Here is a 20900-nt window from a genome sequence, read left to right on the forward strand (position 1 = left end):
CATCTCACTCTCTGTGCAGTGTGTATGCATGTAGACAGGGCTTAGCTGTGCTTTCTGTTTGGGGTTGAGAAGTCCCTGTCACCCATCAGAGATAATCACTCCATCTGAACAGCTCTAATCATCTCTGAAAATGCTGACAGCACTCCCAATAGGAGTGTCAGAGGCACCCTCTTCAGAGCGCTTGTGTCTCTGCGCTTGACCCTTTGGGGTTTGAGTGTGTGCTCTGGCTAAGTATAGGCCTAATAAGTGTGTGGGCTTTGTCACAGAGTTTAAATCGATGTTATCTAGAGTCCCAAGCATACCTGTGTAGCTTAGATGAACACACACACACAAGGTATTTCCCCTGTCCCACTGTTTTCTCCCATGTGGTGTCTAACCACGCATCCCCCCTCCCTCCCCGTCTGCAGGTGTACTACCCGGTGCGTCACCACCTGGTGCAGCACATGATCAGTGCCATGCAGCGTCTGGGCTTCACCCCCAGTGTGACTATTGAACAGAGGAAGCTGGCTGTGGACCTGGCTGAAGTTGTCATCAAGTGGGAACTACAGAGGATCAAAGACGCACTGGTACGCGTGCAGACACATTTAATAGGGTCATTATTTGAGGAAAGAACACGTTAATTGTTTCTCCTACGATACTCTTCCTTTTACAACTGTAGAAAGTAGATTTTGATATTTGATTCACTTTTCCTAGCCGGAGGCGGAGGGGGCCGACCCAGGTGGTAGTGGTGAGGGGACCAGTGCAGGCGGTACTGGGGGGGTGAAGAGAGGCCTCTCCATGGACTCTGGTGCCGGACAGGACGTCAAGAGGTTCCGTACCGCCACTGGAGCTGTCGCCGCAGTAACACCGCCCAGCACAAGTGTATGTATCAGGAGGGAACAGATTATATTCTCCAGTCACATGGTCAGGAAATCCTGATGGGTCTAGGTAACAGCTCCACCATGCCTTCTGATTGGCTAGGTGGAATATGCATGTGTGTCTGGCCTCACCCTGTCCCGTGTGTGTGTGTGTGTGTAGGTGTTTGGCCGCAGTACATCCATGCCGGCAACAGAGACTCTCCTCACCAAGCCAGTGGAGAAACAACACACAGACACCGTGGTCAACTTCCTCATCCGCATCGCCTGCCAGGTAACACCTTTGTCACGATCACCTTGCTCACACAGTGCCCCAGGTACCCCCCCCCAGTCACTGCGTCACAGTCAGCAGGCCTTGGTAGCAGCAGCAGATGTTCACCCCTGGACTTGCAGAGGGACATGTCCTTGGTTCTGGATCTGTGGGCTTTACCTGAAATAGAACTGGGAAAGAATGTCACCACCTCCTCTGGGCACCATTGTACATAATTGCCATGTGTAGCAGTCTCTGAATGTGCTTCATTTGACTTATATTACAATTGTCTGACACTGAAACAGCTGCTGCTTTTTCTCCATTTTGTTTCACAAGACCCGAGGACCCTTAATTAACCTCTGTCTATTTTCAATGGAAGACGATAATGATGATTGTTACTTTCCCCAAGAAAAACAAGGTTGCTCAAACAGAAGTGGAACTAACAAAGTCACTGATGAACAAACAAACAAAGTGGGGTTTTAGGAGGGTTCTGAAATACACTCATGGGAGTGTCCACTGAAAGTTGATTAGCAACAACAACCGGGATCTGACAGACACCCACAATGAGCGCGCACTAAGAGCCAAACAAAGGAAAAACCTACACCAAACTAAAAGACAGGAAGCAAACCAAAAGGAGGAGCAAAATGATGTAGACAGGGAAGATCAGATAAAGGATTGTCTTTCTAAAAATCAAACAGGGAGAGACAACTAAAGGTGTTGACCGTCCACATCTCTCTAGACAACTGGAGCACTGGGCCAACCGCTCTGAATTAGCACCTGGGCCAGCACAGGTCAAACACCTTCCCATTAACAAGATGGCAACCAGCACAGGTGTAACTTATACTGACTAATGAGGTGACACCAATCCGTCTAACCTCTAAACATAAATGGAAAAACCTGTACCATGATGATTATGATGTGTCCTCCAGGTCAATGACAGTGCCAACGTGGCGGGGTCTCCAGGTGAGCTCCTGTCCCGTCGCTGTGTAAGCCTGATGAAGACTGCCCTCCGCCCTGACATGTGGCCCAGAGCTGAGCTCAAACTACAGTGGTTTGACAAACTCCTCATGACTGTGGTAAGGCTTCAAAGAAATCTCCACTTCTAGCTTTCTAGTTGTTGATTTTGGTTTCACATTGAGGTTTTACTTCTCTTCTGGTCAAAATTGCTTTATCATGCCTCCCAGAAATGAATTGTAATACTCACATCATACATGCATCAGCTCAAATCCACCATGTAGAGCTGTGTTCAATGAGTGAGTAACTGAAGTATGTTCTTGCCAAGTTTCCTCCTGGGATTTGGCTTTCAGTCAGTTGTTTTCCTCAGCTCCTAAGTTTGTCTTCCTATTTGAAATCCTTTGTCCCTTATCACTTCCCTGTCATTATTTGAAGCAGCAGCCTCACTCAGTGTAGGAGAGATAACTAAAGTAAATCCACCCGGACTGACTTGACTGTGTCCCATCCTCCACTCCTCCTCCCTATTCATAAGCTTCCTAAGACAAGGTTATCTGAGAGCAACCCCAAATGTCTGACAATGATTGTTTTTCTCTCTGTGGGTCACTGCAGCCCCCCTCAAACCGAGCCCCAACCTTACCTGGGGGGTGGGACTGAACAGTAAATGTCCAGCAGTCTTATCCAGACCAATGAACAAAGCTGTAAATCAGATTGCCTTTTCTCATCTCATTGTACTGCCATGTCAGTCATTAAAGGGACAGTGAGAGAGGGCATCACACACACACACCTCTATCTGAAACACACAAGAGACTAGGCCTTATTCTGTTCCTGCAGCGCTGAATCAATACCTTTTAACTTAGACCAGAGCCGTATCAACCGAGTCACCTTGTTCATTATTACACATTAGACCAAATGGTCTGCTCCAAATCATCTTTCGATCTCTCTTCTCTCCTCCCTCTCTACTAGATAGAGTGAAATTGACAGCACTCCAAAAGGATTGATGTATTACCCTGCACTCACATTCTATTTCTCTCTCCCTCTCTTCCGTCCTCCAGGAGCAGCCAGCCCAGGCTAACTTCTCTAACATCTGTACTGGCCTGGAGATCCTGTGCTTCCTGCTGACGGTACTCCAGTCCCCAGCCATCCTAACCCACTTCAAGCCCCTCCAGAGGGGCATTGCTGCCTGCATGACCTGCGGCAACACCAAAGTCCTGCGGGCCGTCCACTCTCTGCTATCCAGACTGATGAGCGTATTCCCCACCGAGCCCAGTGAGTCCCAGCTGTATTAGTAGATCCCAGACTGGTGTCTGCTGTGACATACTTTTAGGAGTTTTCCTGTGACCCCGTTGACCCAAAAAGAATCAGCTGCAGACACGCCTATTTGGGAAATTGCGTTTTGAGTCGATAAGCCAAACTTCATTTTACTATAATCAAATATGTTGCCTTTTTCTGTTCCTCTCCTAGGCACGTCAACTGTGGCGTCTAAGTATGAGGAGTTGGAGTGTCTGTATGCAGCGGTGGGGAAAGTAATCTACGAGGGCCTCACCAACTATGAGAAGGCCACCAGTAGTGCTAACCCAACACAGCTGTTTGGTAAGACACCTACCAGAACCAAGACACTCTTTTACTTTCTCTGTCAGTCTCTTATTCTCCCTTGCACTCATTCACTCAATCATTCATGCTCTCGCTCTCTCAGGCGCGCCTGCACACACCATCTCTCTATCCAGTGATTAGAGGAGCAGGTGTGTCGTTTAAATCTAAAGCAGTGGTCTATGCTGGGTGGGTTAACAGCTCGTTTGGGTAAATGAACGGTGCAGCACAGGTCAGTCACTCTGTGGAGGTAAAGCCAGATTTTTCTCTTTCACTACTTCTAATATCAGGTTTAACCAGATGTCAGAAGTTTTTCTGAAAAGCTTATTTTTCATGCATGAGAATAAAGTCTCAATTTACATGGAGGTGGCATTATTTATTTAAGTGGCACAAAGTGAGATGGCTATTGGAGAACACTCTAAAGGTAACGCTATTTGATACCGTTTCCCGAAATGGCAAAAGTAGTCAATAACTGCTTTCATACCCTGTCCACTCCTTGAGGGGTTGAGTTACACACACACACACACACACACTGCTGGTATGATGCATGTCTCGCCGACGGTGACATTTTAACATTCGTCTCCCCTCTACAGGAGACCGATGCTTTTTCTGTAATTTGGTTTGATTTCCTCCAAACGTCTTTAGTGTGTGTGGGAGACAGTGGCATTGTCTCAGATGTATTTTTCTCTTTCTCCCAGGTACGTTGATGATTCTGAAGTCGGCTTGTAGTTACAACTCCAGCTACATTGACAGGCTCATCTCTGTGTTCATGCGCTCGCTGCAAAAGATGGTCCGAGAACACCTCAGTCCCCAGCAGGCCACCCCCGGGCCCACCGAGGCCAGCACAGGTTGGGAATACACACAGACTCACACGCATTCAGAGACGCTAACACACAGGGCTCCAGACTAACTTTCCCCCTGGTTGCACTGGAGCTACTTACATTTTCAGTTGGTGGCACCAGCCCATCATTTGGTCGCACCTAAATTTTGCCGCAGTGTCACGCAATAGATTTTTTCCCCCGTAATCCTCTCAGAAATTATTCACGGTGCAATTTTTCTTTTTCATCTAACATGTCCAACTTAAAGCAGTGATTTTCATTGATTTTTGGTTGATAATTAGGCTATTGTTGCTATACACTGAGTGTACAAAACATTAGGAACACTTGCTCTTTCCATGACAGACTAACCAGGTGAATCCAGGTGAAAGGTATGATACCTTATTGGTGTCTAATGTTAAATCCGCTTAAATCAGTGTAGATGAAGGGGAGGAGACGGGTTAAAAAATGATTTTTAAGGCTTGAGACATGGATTGTGTATGTGTGCCATTCAGAGGATGAGTGGGCAAGACCAAAGATTTAAGCGCCTTTGAATGGAGTATGCTAGTAGGTGCCATGCGCACCGGTTTGAAAACCAAGCAGCGTTGCAGATCGACTTATCACGCTCAGCAGTTACCTGTGTGTATCACTAATGGTCCACCACCCAAAGGACATCCAGCCAACTTGACACAACTGTGGGAAGCATTGGAGTCAACATGGGCCGGCATCCCTGTGGAATGCTTTCAACGCCTTGTAGAGTCCATGCCCCGATGAATTCAGGCTGTTCTCAGGGCAAAAAGGGGGTGTGCAACTCAATATTAGGAAGGTGTTCCTAATGTTTTGTACACTGAGTTTATTTTACTGTCAAAATAGAAGTGTTTTTTTTTATTTTGTTCAATAGATTCATTTGCATACATTAGTCCACTAATATCACATGCAGTAGGCCAACTGGTGGCCCGCGGATTATTTAAATTATAAAAAATAAAAAAGATTTTTATTTTATTTATATTTGGACATAAAATACTCAACACCAGCAAATCAGCTCCAAATGGTTTTAATTTTGGATGTCTGTTTTACAGGATTCCCACACATAATAGAGATACAGTGCGTTCAGAAAGTATTCACACCCCTTGACTTTTTACACATTTTGTTAAAATGAAGGAAAAAATTATTAAAATTGATTTAACTGTAAGAAATTGTCAGCAATCTCCACAAAGTACTCCGTAATGTAAAAGTGGAAGAAGAATTATAACATTTGTAAAGAAAAATATGGCTTAAAAACACTATCATTGATTAGATAAGTATTCAACCCCCTGAGTCAATAAATGTTAGAATCATCTTTGGCAGCCATTACAGTTGAGTCTTTCTGGGTAAGTCTCTTAGAGCTTTGCACACCTGAATTGCTAGACATCCATTTTCAAGTCTTGCCATAGATTTTCAAGTTGATTTAAGTCAAAACTGTAACTAGGCTACTCTGGAACATTCAATGTTGTCTTGTTAAGCAACTTCATTGTATATTTGGCCATGTGTTTGTGGTTATTGTTCTGCTGAAAGGTGAATTTGTCTGGTGGAAAGCAGACAACCAGGTTTTCCTCTAGGATTTTGCCTGTGCTTAGCTCTATTCTGTGTATTTTATCATAAACTCCCTAGTCCTTGTTGATGACAAGCATACACATAACATGATGCAGGCAACACCATGCTTGAAAATAGGAAGAGTGGTACTCAGTGACGTGTTGTTGGATTTGTCCCAAACATAACGCTTTGTATTCAGGACATAAACTTAATTTCTCTGCCACTTGTTTTTGTAGTTTTTCTTGAGTGCCTTATTGCAAACTGGATGCAAAATATTTGTTCTGTACAGGCTTCCACCTTCACGCTGTCAATTAGGTTAGTATTGTGGAGTAACTAAAATGTTGTTGATCCATCCTCCGTTTTCTCCTTTCACAGCCATTAACCTCTGTAACTGTTTTAGTCATCATTGGCCTCGTGGTGAAATCCCTGAGTGGTTTCTTTCCTCTCCGGCAACTGAGTTAAGGACACCTGTGTCTTTGTAGTGACCGGGTGTATGAATACACCATCCACAGTGTAATAAATAACATCACCATGCTCAAAGGGATATTCAATATCTGCTTTTTTATTTTTACCCTTTTACCAATAGGTGCCCTTCTTTGCGAGACATTGGTAAACCTCCCTGGTCTTTGTGGTTGAATCTGTGTTTGAAAGTCACTGCTCAACTGAGGGACCTTACAGATAATTGATTGTGTCGGGTACAGAGATGAGGAAGTCATTCAAAAATCATGTTAAACACTATTGCACATAGTGAGTCCATGCAACTTATTATGTGACTTGTTAAGCACATTTTTACTCCTGAACTTATTTAGGCTTCCAATGACAAAGGGGTTGAATACTTATTGACTGAGGACCTTTCCGCTTTTTATTTTTAATTCATAAAAAATTAACCATAATTCCACTTTGACATTATGGGGTATTGTGTGTGTGTAGGCCAGTGACAATCTCAATTTAATCAATTTTAAATTCACTCTAACTAGGAGTTGGAACCAAAATTATTTTCCAATTTCGTTCTGAAGGCAAGCATTTTTTCCCCCGTTCCGACCAGCAAAACAAACTTCGGAACCGGTAAAAAAAATAATGTTTTGTTCCTTTTTAAACCTCTGACATTACTTCACCACTGGATAGAGCTTGCCCACTCCTTAGCAAGCTGCTATGTACATGCGTTGGGCGGACAAGTCTAGTGTAGGGTTGGACATACGACTGAAATTTTGCGGATGAGGAGAACGCTGGGCATGAAGCGCTGGGCATCTTGCTATGACATGCATTATCTGTGTTAGGCCCACAGAGTTATACCAACAGAGGAGTTGCTTTTATGGAGGAACTTTTAATGTTTTTAAACTTCAAAGAGTTTGCTTAGTTTGACCAGAGCTTGACCATGACTATGTTACATTACACATAATGCTGACTATGTTTAGGAGCTAGATTTAAATATGAACTTGTCTTGTGTTTTTGTACTTAGAAAAAAAAAAAGTAATGAACACAAAATAATGCTTTTAAAATAACTTCTGTTTTTGGTTATTTTTGCTGAACCGGTTCCAACCCCTGTCTGTAACACTAACACTACAACATGTGGAAAAAGTCAAGGGGTGTGAATACTTTCTGAAGGCACTTTATATGTGATCTATACAAATGTAAGCAGGTTAGAAATTATGTTTTAGCCAAATATGTTTGACTTCTTGCGGTCAACTTTCAGTCTACAAAGTATCTGTAAATATATTCTGGTCCTCAGACCATCCTCTCCAGAAAAAGTTGTCCCGCGGCTGAATCTAGTTGATGCCTGCTGTCGGCTAATTCATTTGGGACTTATTCACCTCTTAAGGAAGTGGAAATTTAAAAAAACATTTGCTAGATTACCAAATAAATATAATATGGCTGCTAGTTAGCCGTGTAATTGATTTAATGTAACACTAAATGATTTGTCCCAACAACAAAACGTAGCCTACCCAGTGACTTATATAGGCCTACCGGTATGCACTGACTCACAAAACACTGCAGTATGCACTCGTGCGTGCGCTCTGTATCTTAAAGCCATAAAGAAACTTTAGTTTTAAAACGGTGCCAATCACTCAATATTGAGAAATACATGTTATACCTAGAGCAAGCTGGGATCCTCTATCCAACAAACATTGTGCTTTCAAAACAATTTTACAGTTTGAAATGTTGCGCAATCAGAACACATTTTTCTCTCCCTCTAGAGCGCACAGGAGGGAGAGGGAGTGAGAGTGGCTCGCTCATCACAGCAGCCGCCAGCGAAACAGGTACAGGGGCAGATCAGACACGTTCATTGTAGGAATCAGATAACTCTGTTTGACCAAATCATGGTTTTGAAAAATAGGGAGTTTTGAATGACATTAACTCAACATTAACTCGCACAGCCAAGTCAAAGGGACTTAAAATGCAACTAAATGGTTGCACTCTGGAGCCTTAACACACACACACATACACCTTTTACCACATACTCAGGCCCACTAGTCCCAGGTCTCCCAGTAGACGTGTTACCCAGCGCCAGCAGCCCAGGTGGGATGGCATCAGGTTACTTCTTACACTGCCTGGCTCTCTGCTCCATTTCCTCCAGTCATCAGCCATTATTGCTCTCCCAGTTCTATAATACAGTCTTCCTTAGTTAGCCTTCATCAAACGGGTGACATTTCAGCTGGCTGACCTTAGCACCCCCTGGAAACAGTTGGAATTCCTTATGTGTGACACTGAGATGAGAGGGTGTAGCAGTCAAATCACAATGTGTCTGTGTTCCGGACACCTCCAGAAACCCGTCAGGACCCAGAGCTCAGAAGTCCCCCTATCTCGGGTCTGTTTGGCCCATACAGAAGCCCATGTATCAGTGTGAATGGCTGGAAGGTCTGGCAGATCCACTGGGCTGATAGAGGTCTCACTGGGAATCTACCACGGCTCTGATTCCCCTCCTGGGTTGTAGATGCAGTGAGATGCCTCTGGCTGAGACAAACAGCCTTTTTACCTTGCACCGTTTCTCCAAAGGTTAGATGGTCCTCCTGTTTAGTGTTTTCTGCAAGTTCAGTCTTGCAGTGTTCGTGTGGCCACTGGGTGCTGCTGCAGTGAGACTGCATTTACTGTTGGTCAAAGCCAATGAGCACAAGCCAAGCACCTCTATCCCTGCTCTTCCTAAGACCGGTAATGATAGTGAGATGTTATCAGGCTTTTAAATGGATCTCTAATGACCTGTATGTTCACTGTCAAAGAACACAAACACTCTTTTACACTCACTTTGTAGTGAATGCAGTTAAGTGAATTGACATTCTATGTCATGACCTCTAACCTCTCCCTACAGTGACTAGCGAACTAGTGATGCTGTCTCAGGACCTGGTGAAGACGCGTCTGTCCGTCATGACCTCTAACCTCTCCCCACAGTGACTAGCGAACTAGTGATGCTGTCTCTGGACCTGGTGAAGAGTCGTCTGTCCGTCATGTCCATTGAGATGAGGAAGAACTTCATCCAAGTCATCCTCACGTCGCTCATCGAGAAGTCGCCTGACGCCAAGATCCTCCGCGCCATCGTCAAGATCGTGGAGGAGTGGGTTAAGAACAACTCCCCCATGGCAGCAAACCAGGTGAGAGGACCATTTTTCATCACGTTGCCTGTTTAGCACACACTGTGAAAACCCGGGACATGCACTGCTAATGATCTGTGTAAGAACAACAAGCCAGCAAAGCAATCTGGGAACCAGGAAACACAAATCTACCCAGGTGTCTTTGCTCTTAGTCCAGCAGAGACAATGAGGGGGGAGCGAGGACCAAAGGTACTACACACTCCCCCCTTCAGATGCACTAAAGATAAATGAACTGAATCAATCTGCTCTCTCTCGCTCCCTCCATCCCTCTCTCCATCCACAGATGCCCAATCTTCGTGAGAAGTCCATTCTGCTGGTGAAGATGATGACCTATATAGAGAAGCGTTTCCCTGATGACCTTGAGTTAAATGCCCAATTTCTGGACCTCGTTAATTACGTTTACAGGTAATTACCCCCATTAATCACCTGGATGAGTATGCACGGCAAACATACTCGGCGCCGCTACGCTATTTCACCCATCGATTGGGGGGGATGGGCGTTGAAAGGCGGGAGGGAGTCGGGTACAGAGAGGAGTATGCCAGGTCACCGCCACAAACCATTCATCCATTGAGCAGGAGGGATGGGAGTGGGTTGGAGAGAGCGCGGGAGTATGCCACCACACTGCTCCATCTATCAAGAGACAAAGACAGAGGTTGGGGATAGGGTAGACAGAATGATGGGGGTTGGATTTGAGGGTCTTCCAGTGACAGGACACATGGTGTGAGGGAGAGATGGGAGGGTGGCAGAGGGGTGAGGCAGCCAAGCGAAAGGCGACTGACTCCTCAGCCCACTGCTATTCATCCTGGCTGGCCCTCTAACCACAAATACCACTCCCCCGTTCCTCTCCTCCAGTCCTCAAGACTGCCCCATCCCTTTTCCCATTCTGCCTGTCCACAGACGATCTGCTCTGTAAGTCACGTAACTTTGAACAAGCTGTAAAACTATGATTGACGCATCACTGTCCACATAGCATCTGCTCCACGACGACGTCTCTGAATAAGTAGATGGTTTAGTAGCTTCAGTATAATACACTCACTGCTGAGACGTTACTCTTCCTCTCTTTTAAATACTCTAGAGGCCCATTCACCAGGGCTGTGGAATGATCTAGAAATGATTGTATAGCTTATTACACAGCATTTAATGTGGGATGTTAACCGTTTTACTATTCCGCTAGGATTATCATTAAAGAATAGGTGATCCGTTTTTAAACATTAAGTTAAAGTAACTGTCTGCAGCCTACACTGTTTCACTTCAATGACCTTCATTGATTCTTCACTCATTGCCATGATACTTTTAGCTCCTTTTGTATCTTAATTGTTATTAAGGAGCTTGCTCTGAAATGCATTAGCATTAATAACTGTATAAGATAAATAAATTGCAGTCGTAAACCATTTTCAATTAGATATAAAGAATGGTTACATAGATGCATTTCAACCCTCTTTGTCCAATCAGGGACGAGAGTCTTTCAGGAAGTGACATCACGTCGAAGTTGGAGCCGGCCTTTCTGTCGGGGCTGCGTTGCGCCCAGCCTCTGATCAGGGCTAAGTTCTTTGAGGTGTTTGACCTCTCCATGAAGAGACGTGTCTACGAGAGGCTACTCTACATCTGCTGCTCTCAGAACTGGGAGGCCATGAGCAGCCACTTCTGGATCAAACAATGCATAGAGGTAAGGAGATGTACTGGGACGAGGGGTCGAGTCATGACTGTTTTGATGTCAGTTGAGACATTTGAGCGCTTGGGACTATATGGTTACCTGCATTTTAATCAATGTAGTTGACAGCCTTGTTCTCTATGTTTTCAGTGTACTCTAAATACCCCCAATTCATGTTAAGTTCAAAGGAACACAAGATAAAAATTGAAACCAATGACGGTTCGCAACTTTAAAGCCAATGATCTCCATTTATCTTTTTACAGGTAGAACCTTATAGTCCCAAGCTCTCCATGTTTCTGAATACTCCAGTTAGGACTAAGTCCTTTGAAGAGTTTTCTGATTTGAGCTTTGAAATCTAACTATGTCCTGCCTGTTTTAGCACAAATAATTATTGTATACAGTGGTATGTGATGTAGCTTGTCCATAATGTCTCTACAGACTGCCTTTTTTGTGAAGTGTCTCCATAATGCTTCAGACCCCCTAGAAACTGTTAACCTGAATTTCTGTGATCTTTTTTTCTGTGTCACTTTCTCTCTGTTAGCTGCTACTGGCGGTGTGTGAGCGTAACAGCATCATCGGGACCAGCTGCCAGGGCTCCATGCTCCCATCCATCACCAACGTCATCAATCTGGCCGACAGCCACGACCGTGCCGCCTTCGCCATGGCAACCCACATCAAGCAAGAGCCCAGAGAGAGGGAGAACAGCGAGACCAAGGAGGAGGTGAGGATGCCGCGCAACAGGAGTCCGAGGGTCACACGGACACACTCACTAAGAGACGTGTTGATACACACACAAAGACCCATTATCCCATCGTGTGTTTGTTATTGGGGAGGAATAACATCTCTAGTTCTCCCTCTTTGTTGACCTGTATTTCCTGCTGCAGCAAACTGTTTCCCCCACAGATTTGATGCAGTATTCATAGCAGTATTTATATAACAGTCAATATTTTCTGTTCACCTTTCCTCCCCCATCTCATTATGATCATCTCTCCAAGGGGAAAGACTAAGTGCTTTTGCATATATTACAACAAATGACTAAATGCATCCCCCATCTCTTCTGTTCTTCCTTTCCTCAATCTTCTTCTACTCTCTCCCCCTGTCCTTTCCTCTCCCTCCCCCCTCTCTCTCCTCCAGGATGTGGAGATCGACATAGAGCTAGCCCCAGGGGACCAGACAGCCATCCCCAAGAACAAGGAGCAGGCAGAGAAAGACACAGGCAACCAGCTGCACATGCTCACCAACCGCCACGACAAGTTCCTCGATTCCCTTAGAGAGGTCAAGGTGAGTTATGACACCAACCCTTGCCCTGTTAGTTAAAATCAACCCTCCCCGCCCTCACTGTCAAGTTCAACGCTTTTAGCAAAAAAGACTTTGGCTTTGAGCACATATTCTACATTTGATCGATTATATGGATGAACCTTAAGGAACAAGATTTGGAAGGTGATAAGTTGACCCCTGAACCTTTCTTGTAGGTTGTTCCACAGGAAAGTAGCCACAAAATCCTGTGGTATTTCCTGCACAACTGTTAACGTGGGTTTTTTGCTGAATGATTCTTGTAGGGCTGTTTTGTAAGAGCGAGATGTTAACCCCTTATTGTCATTTTGTCTGATGCTGACCTGTGTTGTCATTGTGTCTGTGTCAGACGGGGGCGCTGCTGAACGCCCTGGTCCAGCTGTGTCACATCTCCACCCCCTTGGCTGAGAAGACCTGGGTACAGCTGTTCCCTCGACTGTGGAAAATCCTCTCTGACCGACAGCAACACGTAAGTACTGCCAGGTCAATGTGAATTAACATGTCTTGTACTTCCAGGTCATAAGGTTGGCACTAGATGGCCAGGCTACAATGGACAGTAAATTCAATGTGCTCACAACTGGATTGGGGCATGTTCAAAAGGGGGCAACATTCTGCAACGTTTAGGTGGAAGAATTCATGTCCGCTCCATAGAAATAGATGAACTATTGTAATAGTAATTATTTTCCAATGTCTATTCATGGTGTTTCTATCTGCAATGTTGATATGAGCTATTTATACCTTCTGTGCAAGTTTACAGGTCAAAACCCTGGTTGTCATGCCGTGATAGAGGTCAAAGGCTATGGCGTGACTCATTGTCTGTCATCATTATTTACCTGGACAGGGCCGACACGGGTCACAGGCTCTGGTCTGACCTGACTGGTCAGCACCACACTTTGAGACACAGACACTCTGACACACCTCAGCTCCGTGACGTTGGTTAGCAGACAGTCAGCCTGACCTTGGCTCTGCCATTTCTTCCTTAAAACATGCAATTTCCTCTTAATGAGGAACCATTCATTTATGCAGAATATGTAAGAAGAAAAACATACTGAGTTTAATGAACCAGATGCCTCCAGTATTAAGAGGCTCATTTAAGGGCTCCTGATTTGAAGTGATTTGAGCTATTAACTTTCTGAGACGCGTTGGAAATAGAACTAGACGTCTTAATGATGTTTGTCACTCACAGACGGACATGGATAAAGACTTAAATAGGATGCATATTTAGGCTGATGATTATCTGGTTCTAAATATCTTCATGTGGTTTTAGGGTACTGACTGGAGGAAAAATCTTTTCAAAGCATTTAAATAGTGATTATTTTTGCTGAGGCTGTCTCTTAGATTATTCTGTGGTAGCTAGTATGGTGACGTCCAATTAGTTCTAGCTTGTTTTTAGTTGTGCATAATATTGCATGCTTTTGGCTATAGAAACACATTCTGTCTCTCCTCTTACCCTTGACTCTCCTTCCCCTCCTTTCCTCTCCCCAACCATCCTCCCACGTCACCTCCCTCCCAGGCCCTGTCAGGTGAGATGAGTCCTTTCCTGTGCAGTGGGAGCCACCAGGCTCAGAGGGATTGCCAGCCCAGTGCCCTCAACTGCTTCGTGGAGGCAATGTCCCAGTGTGTGCCCCCTATCCCCATCAGGCCCTGTGTGTTGAAGTACCTGGGGAAGACTCACAATCTGTGGCTGCGCTCCACTCTGATGCTGGAACAGCAGGCCTTTGAGAAGGGCCTCAGCCTTCACAGCAAGCCCAAACAGAGCACCAACGAGTTCTACGAACAGGAGAGCATCACTCCACCACAACAGGTACGGGTTTACAGACGTCATCTTGTTCACTTTCAGTTCTATTAGATGAGTACATGGTTAGCTTGGTAACTTTTCTTCAGACACTGCCTTTGTACTTACTGTCCATTCATTAAATGGGTATGGCTGCTTGACAGGCACTGCATCCTAACTAGAGATGTAACGATTCATTGATACGAATTGGAATCCAGTTCAAATGTTTAAGATGCGAGTGCTTCGGTCCACAAAACTCCAAACCGATTCAAATGTAGCGTGAACTGGTTCACTAACCTTTCACCATTTGAAATGCTTGTAAGATGACTTGTGCAATAGTCAATCATAGGCTTTATTAGTTGGAAGACAACCCACCGGTGCCCACTGTCCAGTAAACTCTAGTTGTACATACTAGAAAGCACAGCTTTCGGTATATCGTTGAAGCTTATAGGGAAACTGACACGATCAGGACTACTTAAAAAAAAAAAAAAAACTCAAATCAAGTCTCAATTTTATGGGTAGAATGTGTTGTTTTAATCAAATTGCTACAATTTAGGCGATTTAAAATTGAATTTCAACAGTATCCCCCTTTAACCATGTCAATGTTCCAATCTGAACTTTACCTGCGGTGATCTTTGTGGCATAACGATGCACGTGATTGACTGGAAATTATACCTACAGTAACATTGTTTCTTTAGATTGATTTAAACATGCAGTGACATTATACTGGAAATAACATTAGATTGGTGATATTTACCCACCATTTTAGTGGGGGAGGAACAAAATTGACTTAAAATGTGCACATTCTCTTCAAGAACATGTATTTACATTTTTGTAGCTTTATGTTATGAGAACCATGTCGGTTTAACTTGAAGATTAGGGTTAGACGTACCTCTGTCATTTTATATCATGATAGTAGAAACTGTCAACCATTCCCATACCCAACACAGTCATAACAGACACTTGCTCGTCTTTATACTAATGCTCAACTTTCAATTCTATTTTTATTCCATCAAGCTTCTATTTTTATTACCTCTTTTTTTCTATTATTGTTGTTGCATATCGAGAGGTGAACCTGCGAGTAAGCATTTCATTGTACTATGTACAGCGAGTATCCTGTGCATATGATAAATCCATTTGACTTGACACAGCTCTGACTGATCCTGCTCAGAGAGGCCCAGCTCCATGAGCAGCAGATTTCCATTTAGACTGGAAAATGAATGTCTTCATGCAATAACTGTTAGTGCATTGAATCTAATTGTATCGAATCGCATCGATTTGTTCCTCTTATCTATTTATCTTCTTATCTTCTTATCTATTTATCTTCTCAAATCGTTTATCGGGGCCCATGTATCTAGATGTGTGTGGAATAGTCTTTGAAAGGGACGATGTACACCCCTGATCCCAACTCTGTGTGGTCCTATAGGAGATCCTGGACTCCCTGGCAGAGCTGTACTCTCTACTGCAGGAGGAGGACATGTGGGCGGGGCTGTGGCAGAAACGCTGCAAGTTCCCAGAGACCTCCACGGCTATTGCCTACGAGCAGCATGGCTTCTTCGAACAGGTGAGGTCTTGTTGATTGATGCACTGGCAAATTTTATAATGTTGAAAACATTGTACAATTTCGACTACAAAGCCTACAGCTGGGTAGGTAGCCTTGCACGAGCCTTGGCTTGTGCGAGATGGAACAGCTCATGGGAGAAAAGGCCTATCTCCTGTTTCTGTAGCATGAGGCAGCTTGATTTACAACACCCCCTGGACAGGGCGCTAGTCTATCGCAAGGCCTTGCCCCCAATCTATCTCCTTAATGCCGAGTCCAAGGCAGAGATGCACCAGGTCCCATTTTTACAGTATTTGGTATGACTCGGCCGGGGATCGAACTTCCAATCTCAGGGCGGACACTCAATCCACAAGGCCACGGAGTTGGTCACAGCTGGGTAGTACTGACTATTTACTATTTTACCTTCAACAGGCCCAGGAGAGCTATGAGAAGGCCATGGAAAAAGCCAGGAAGGAACACGAGAGGAGCAACGCCTCTCCTGCCATCTTACCGGAGTACCAACTCTGGGAGGACCACTGGATACGGTAAATAACTTATGCATTTACTGGTGTAGTTGTTAATCCATGGTAGGTGTAGTAACTGCATAATTACTGTCATAACTATGCAGTTGCTATGTAATATTTGTATTTGCCATGTAATTAATGGTGTATAAAGTAACTACATGTTTCTTCCATGACATTATGAACACCTCTTTCCATGACAGACTATCCAGGTGAAAGCTATGATCCCTTATTGATGGCACTTATTAAATCCACTTCAATCAGTGTAGATGAATGGGAGGAATTTTAAGCCTTGAGCCATGAATTGTGTATGTTTGCCATTCAGAGGGTGAACTGGCAAGACAAAATATTTAAGAGCCTTTGAATGGGGTATGGTAATAGGTGCCAGGAGTACCGGTTTGAATGTGTCAACTGCAACGCTGCTGGGTTTTTCACGCTCAACAGTTTCCCGTGTGTATCAAGAATGGTCCACCACCCAAAGGACATCCAGCCAACTGATACACATGTGGGAAGCATTGGAGTCAACATGGGCCAGCATCCCTGTGGAACGCTTTCAACACCTTGTAGAGTCCATGCCCCGATGAATTGAGGTTGTTCTGAGGGCAAAAGGGGGGTGCAACTCAATATTAGGAAGGTGTTCCTGATGTTTTGTACACTCAGTGTATATTATTCAAATCAAATGTTATTTGTCATGTGCCAAATACAACAGGTGTAGACCTTACAGTGAAATACTTACTTACAAGCCCTTAACCAACAATGCTTTAAGAAGTTATGAAAAATAACAAATAACTAAACAGCAACAGTAAAATAACACGTGAGGCTATATACAGGGGGTACCGTTGTGGGGGAACCGGTTAGTTGAGGTAATATGTACATGTAGGTAGAGTTGGTAGTTAGTGACAATGCATAGATTATAAACAGAGAGTAGCAGCAGCGTAAAAGAGGGGTCTGGGTAGTCTGATTAGCTGTTCAAGGAGTCTTATGGCTTGGGGGTAGAAGCTGTTAAGAAGCCTTTTGGACCTCGAATTGGCGCTCCGATACCGCTTACCGTGCGGTAGCAGAGAGAACAGTCTATGACTAGGGTGGCTGAAAGTCGTTGACAATTTTTAGGGCCTTCCTCTGACACCGCCTGGTATAGAGGTCCTGGATGGCAGGAAGCTTGGCCCCAGTGATGTACTGGGCCGTACGCACTACCCTCTGTAGTGCCTTGTGGTCGGAGGCCGAGCAGCTGCCATACCAGGCAGTGATGCAACCAGTCAGGATCTTCTCGATGGTGCAGATGTAGAACCTTTTGAGGATCTGAGGACCTATGCCAAATCTTTTCAGTCTCCTGAGGGGGAATAGGTTTTGTCAAGCCCTCTTCACGACTGTCTTAGTGTGTTTGGACCATGATAGATCGTTGGTGATGTGGATGCCAAGGAACGTGACGCTCTCAACCTGTTCCTCTACAGCTCTGTCGATGAGAACTGGTATTCCTCTTGATATCAACTCTCCTCCCTGTTTCTGCAGCTGTTCTAAAGAGTTGAACCAGTGGGAGCCTCTGACAGAGTACGGCCAGTCGAAAGGCAACAGCAACCCCTACCTGGTACTGGAGTGTGCCTGGAGAGTCTCCAACTGGGGCGCCATGAAGGAAGCGCTGGTACAGGTAGGGGATGCCCTACACACACGCACACGCTGACACAGCTATACACAGACCACACAAGCACACATAGACAGTCAGACAGACACACACACACACTCGGCTGAGGTCTGGTTCCCAGCTCCAGAACTCTCGTAAAGCTGTGGAAATGTAGTTTGGCAGTCGTTAGGAAGGTTCATTTATCAGCCTCGTGTTTTCTAAAGCAGAGTAGAGGAGGGAACGTGATAGTAGCTGACACATAACAAATACTCCTGCCTTGCTTTCTGCTCAAGGAGATTTTTAAACGAGCCACTGTCCTGAGGTGACATCTCATTAAACTGTCCAGCAAAACCTTTAACTAGCAGCCTCTTACGTTCAGTCTCTATCTCGGTCTCTTGGCATGGGAAACATATGTTTACATTGCCAAAGCAAATGGAATAGACAATAAACAAAGGAAAATGTAGTAAACATTACACAATTTTTAAAAGAATAGACATTTCAAATGTTATTATTGGCTATGTAGAGTGTTGTAACAATGCAAGTTTTAGAAGTTTTAAAGGAAAATAAATATGGTTTGTAATTACAATGTTTGTGCTCCACTGGTTGCCCCTCTCTCTCTCATTCCTCCATGGTTTTGCATAGATCTAATATTTACGTGTCTGTGTGATTAATTGGCCCAAAATCTGTTGTGTGTTTTGTTACGTGGCGGTGGTAGAAGACAGAGTAGAGCAGGCTGCTGCTGTTGTGGTGAGGCTCCGTCTGTCTATCTGAATGGCCCAGCTTTCAATTAAACAGCCTCTGATAAGGCCACCACTGTCTACGGGAGATTCATCACCTATCCCCTCGTCTGTGATAAGTGCACGTTGACCGATCGCTGTAATTCTCTCCCCCATCAACACACACAGACTGAGGGACACACACACACACACACACACACACACACACACACACACCTAATAATGTTTCCCAGGTTTGACTGCGCAGAAGGCAGGCTCCCATTGGGCTTTTGTTAGTGTTGTGGTGAATGCACTCAGTGGTCTGATCAATATAGTCTCTGCTCACCTCTGTCAGGCTGATTATTCATTAACCACTCAGGCCTTTTAAAAATGATGAGGAGAATGAATAGAACAGGTGGTGTATTGTGTCCTGTTAGAGTGCTGCTTTGTGACAGTGGCATGAAGTAATTCACTTGAGATGCACACAAAGAATTGCAGTCCAAATTGTCAGAGCTGTGACACCACAGTCACACATACTGACAAAGGCTCACGTGTTACTTTCTCATATGCACTGAACGTGTGTGTGTGCGTATAACCTTTTGTTTTCATAGGTAGGTAACTAGTGTGTGTAACCTGTCTAATCTGTCTGTAAGGTGGAGCTGAGTTGTCCTAAGGAGATGGCGTGGAAGGTGAACATGCACCGTGGTTACCTGGCTATCTGCCATCCAGAGGAGCAGCAGCTCAACTTCATAGAACGGCTGGTGGAGATGGCCTCCAGTCTGGCCATACGGGAGTGGAGGAGACTGCCTCACATCGTGTCCCACGTACACACACCACTACTTCAGGTAAGAGATGAGGGAGGCAGACACACAAGCACCACCTGGATGTCTCAATTCTTAATCAAGATGAAATAAAAGTCTGGGACACAGCTCTTTTGATCACTGTATTGCCAAATGAAGAGTCGATCAGTGATCCCAGCCAATTTACTGGGGAAAACACTGATAATCTGTTTTCTGGGAATGAAGAGAGGAAAAACACTTCCCTGAAAGTGCAATAAAAACCAGAGGGAGGGAGATAATGGAGTGAGACAGACTGAGAAGGAGGAAAAGAAAGAGGAGAGTGGAAGAAAGAGGGAGTCAGAGGAGAAGAAAAATGGAGACAGAAAGTAAAGTGGCGAGACCGAGGCAGTAACTTTAGACTGTCTGTAATTGCTTCCCCCCATCAGATAGTGTTTGAATAAATACCTGCTCCAAAATTACATTTGCATGATGAATGGCCACTCCAAAATGAAGGTTATAAATGTGCCATCAGCTGATATTAACAGATAATTGTGAGAATATTGTACTGCCCAATTTATTTTGTTTCTGGTGATTTGATTTGGTCCGTCCACCGACCGATTCAGGACATTTCTCTTTTGAAGGCAGCTATTTGAATTGAGTGCCGCTACATTCATTTGTCTGTGGTCCCATTCATTATAAAAGCAGGAAAACAATGTTTCTTTCCTGCTTAGTGAACTCAGCAGTCGTAAATCTTTATTTCAGTACCATACACTTAAAGCCCTGGGAGCCTCTAAAACAAAGGCTTTCTGCAGGTAAATAACTAGAATCAAACTGCATTCGGAATCAAGCCATCAAAATACAGGACTTTCCAATGAATTTACACCAGCTATATTGATTGTTGGCTTTAGTATTAATCTTGATTGATGGGTTGATGAAATTGATTGAACGTCATTCGTGTGTAGATTCTAGCAGCTCAACAGCATTTCATATCCCGGGTTTAGACTCTCTGTACTCACTAAAGATCCCATGGCACTTATTGTAGGGGTGTTAACCCCGGTGTCCTGGCTACATCCCCAGTCTGGCCTTCATACCATCAGTCACCTAATCATCCCCAGCTTCCAATTGTCTCATTCATCCCCCTTTCCCCTGTAACTATTCCCCAGGTCGTTGCTGTAAATGAGAATGTGTTCTCAGTCAACTTACCTGGTAAAACAAATAAATTAGACCCTTCAGAATGGAGACTCCATATCTTTTAGTCTTTGTCTGAAAGAAGTGATTAGCCATTAAAGTAATATGATGTTCTGTCCCTGCCACCAGCCCTAGCTTTAATATGATGTTCTGTCCCTGCCACCAGCCCTAGCCTTAATATGATGTTCTGTCCCTGCCACCAGC

At 44.5% G+C, this 20900-nt stretch overlaps 1 protein-coding gene across 1 annotated transcript in view; it reads left to right on the forward strand.

The window, feature by feature from the left end:
* LOC120029556 (transformation/transcription domain-associated protein) overlaps positions 1-20900 on the forward strand; it is a 79582-nt gene that overhangs the window by 29670 nt on the left and 29012 nt on the right. Inside the window, exons 38-55 of the mRNA XM_038974824.1 lie at positions 408-566; positions 694-840; positions 1018-1128; positions 2034-2180; positions 3111-3324; positions 3520-3648; positions 4344-4493; positions 9417-9616; positions 9900-10021; positions 11069-11282; positions 11809-11988; positions 12402-12548; positions 12910-13029; positions 14074-14364; positions 15761-15898; positions 16307-16419; positions 17905-18040; positions 19383-19574. Of these exons, the coding sequence (XP_038830752.1) occupies positions 408-566; positions 694-840; positions 1018-1128; positions 2034-2180; positions 3111-3324; positions 3520-3648; positions 4344-4493; positions 9417-9616; positions 9900-10021; positions 11069-11282; positions 11809-11988; positions 12402-12548; positions 12910-13029; positions 14074-14364; positions 15761-15898; positions 16307-16419; positions 17905-18040; positions 19383-19574 (2910 nt within the window). The remainder of the gene's footprint in view (positions 1-407; positions 567-693; positions 841-1017; positions 1129-2033; positions 2181-3110; positions 3325-3519; positions 3649-4343; positions 4494-9416; positions 9617-9899; positions 10022-11068; positions 11283-11808; positions 11989-12401; positions 12549-12909; positions 13030-14073; positions 14365-15760; positions 15899-16306; positions 16420-17904; positions 18041-19382; positions 19575-20900) is intronic.

The sequence above is a fragment of the Salvelinus namaycush genome, chromosome 35 (genome assembly GCF_016432855.1).
Source record: "Salvelinus namaycush isolate Seneca chromosome 35, SaNama_1.0, whole genome shotgun sequence".
In the NCBI taxonomy this organism is placed as follows: Eukaryota; Metazoa; Chordata; class Actinopteri; order Salmoniformes; family Salmonidae; genus Salvelinus; species Salvelinus namaycush.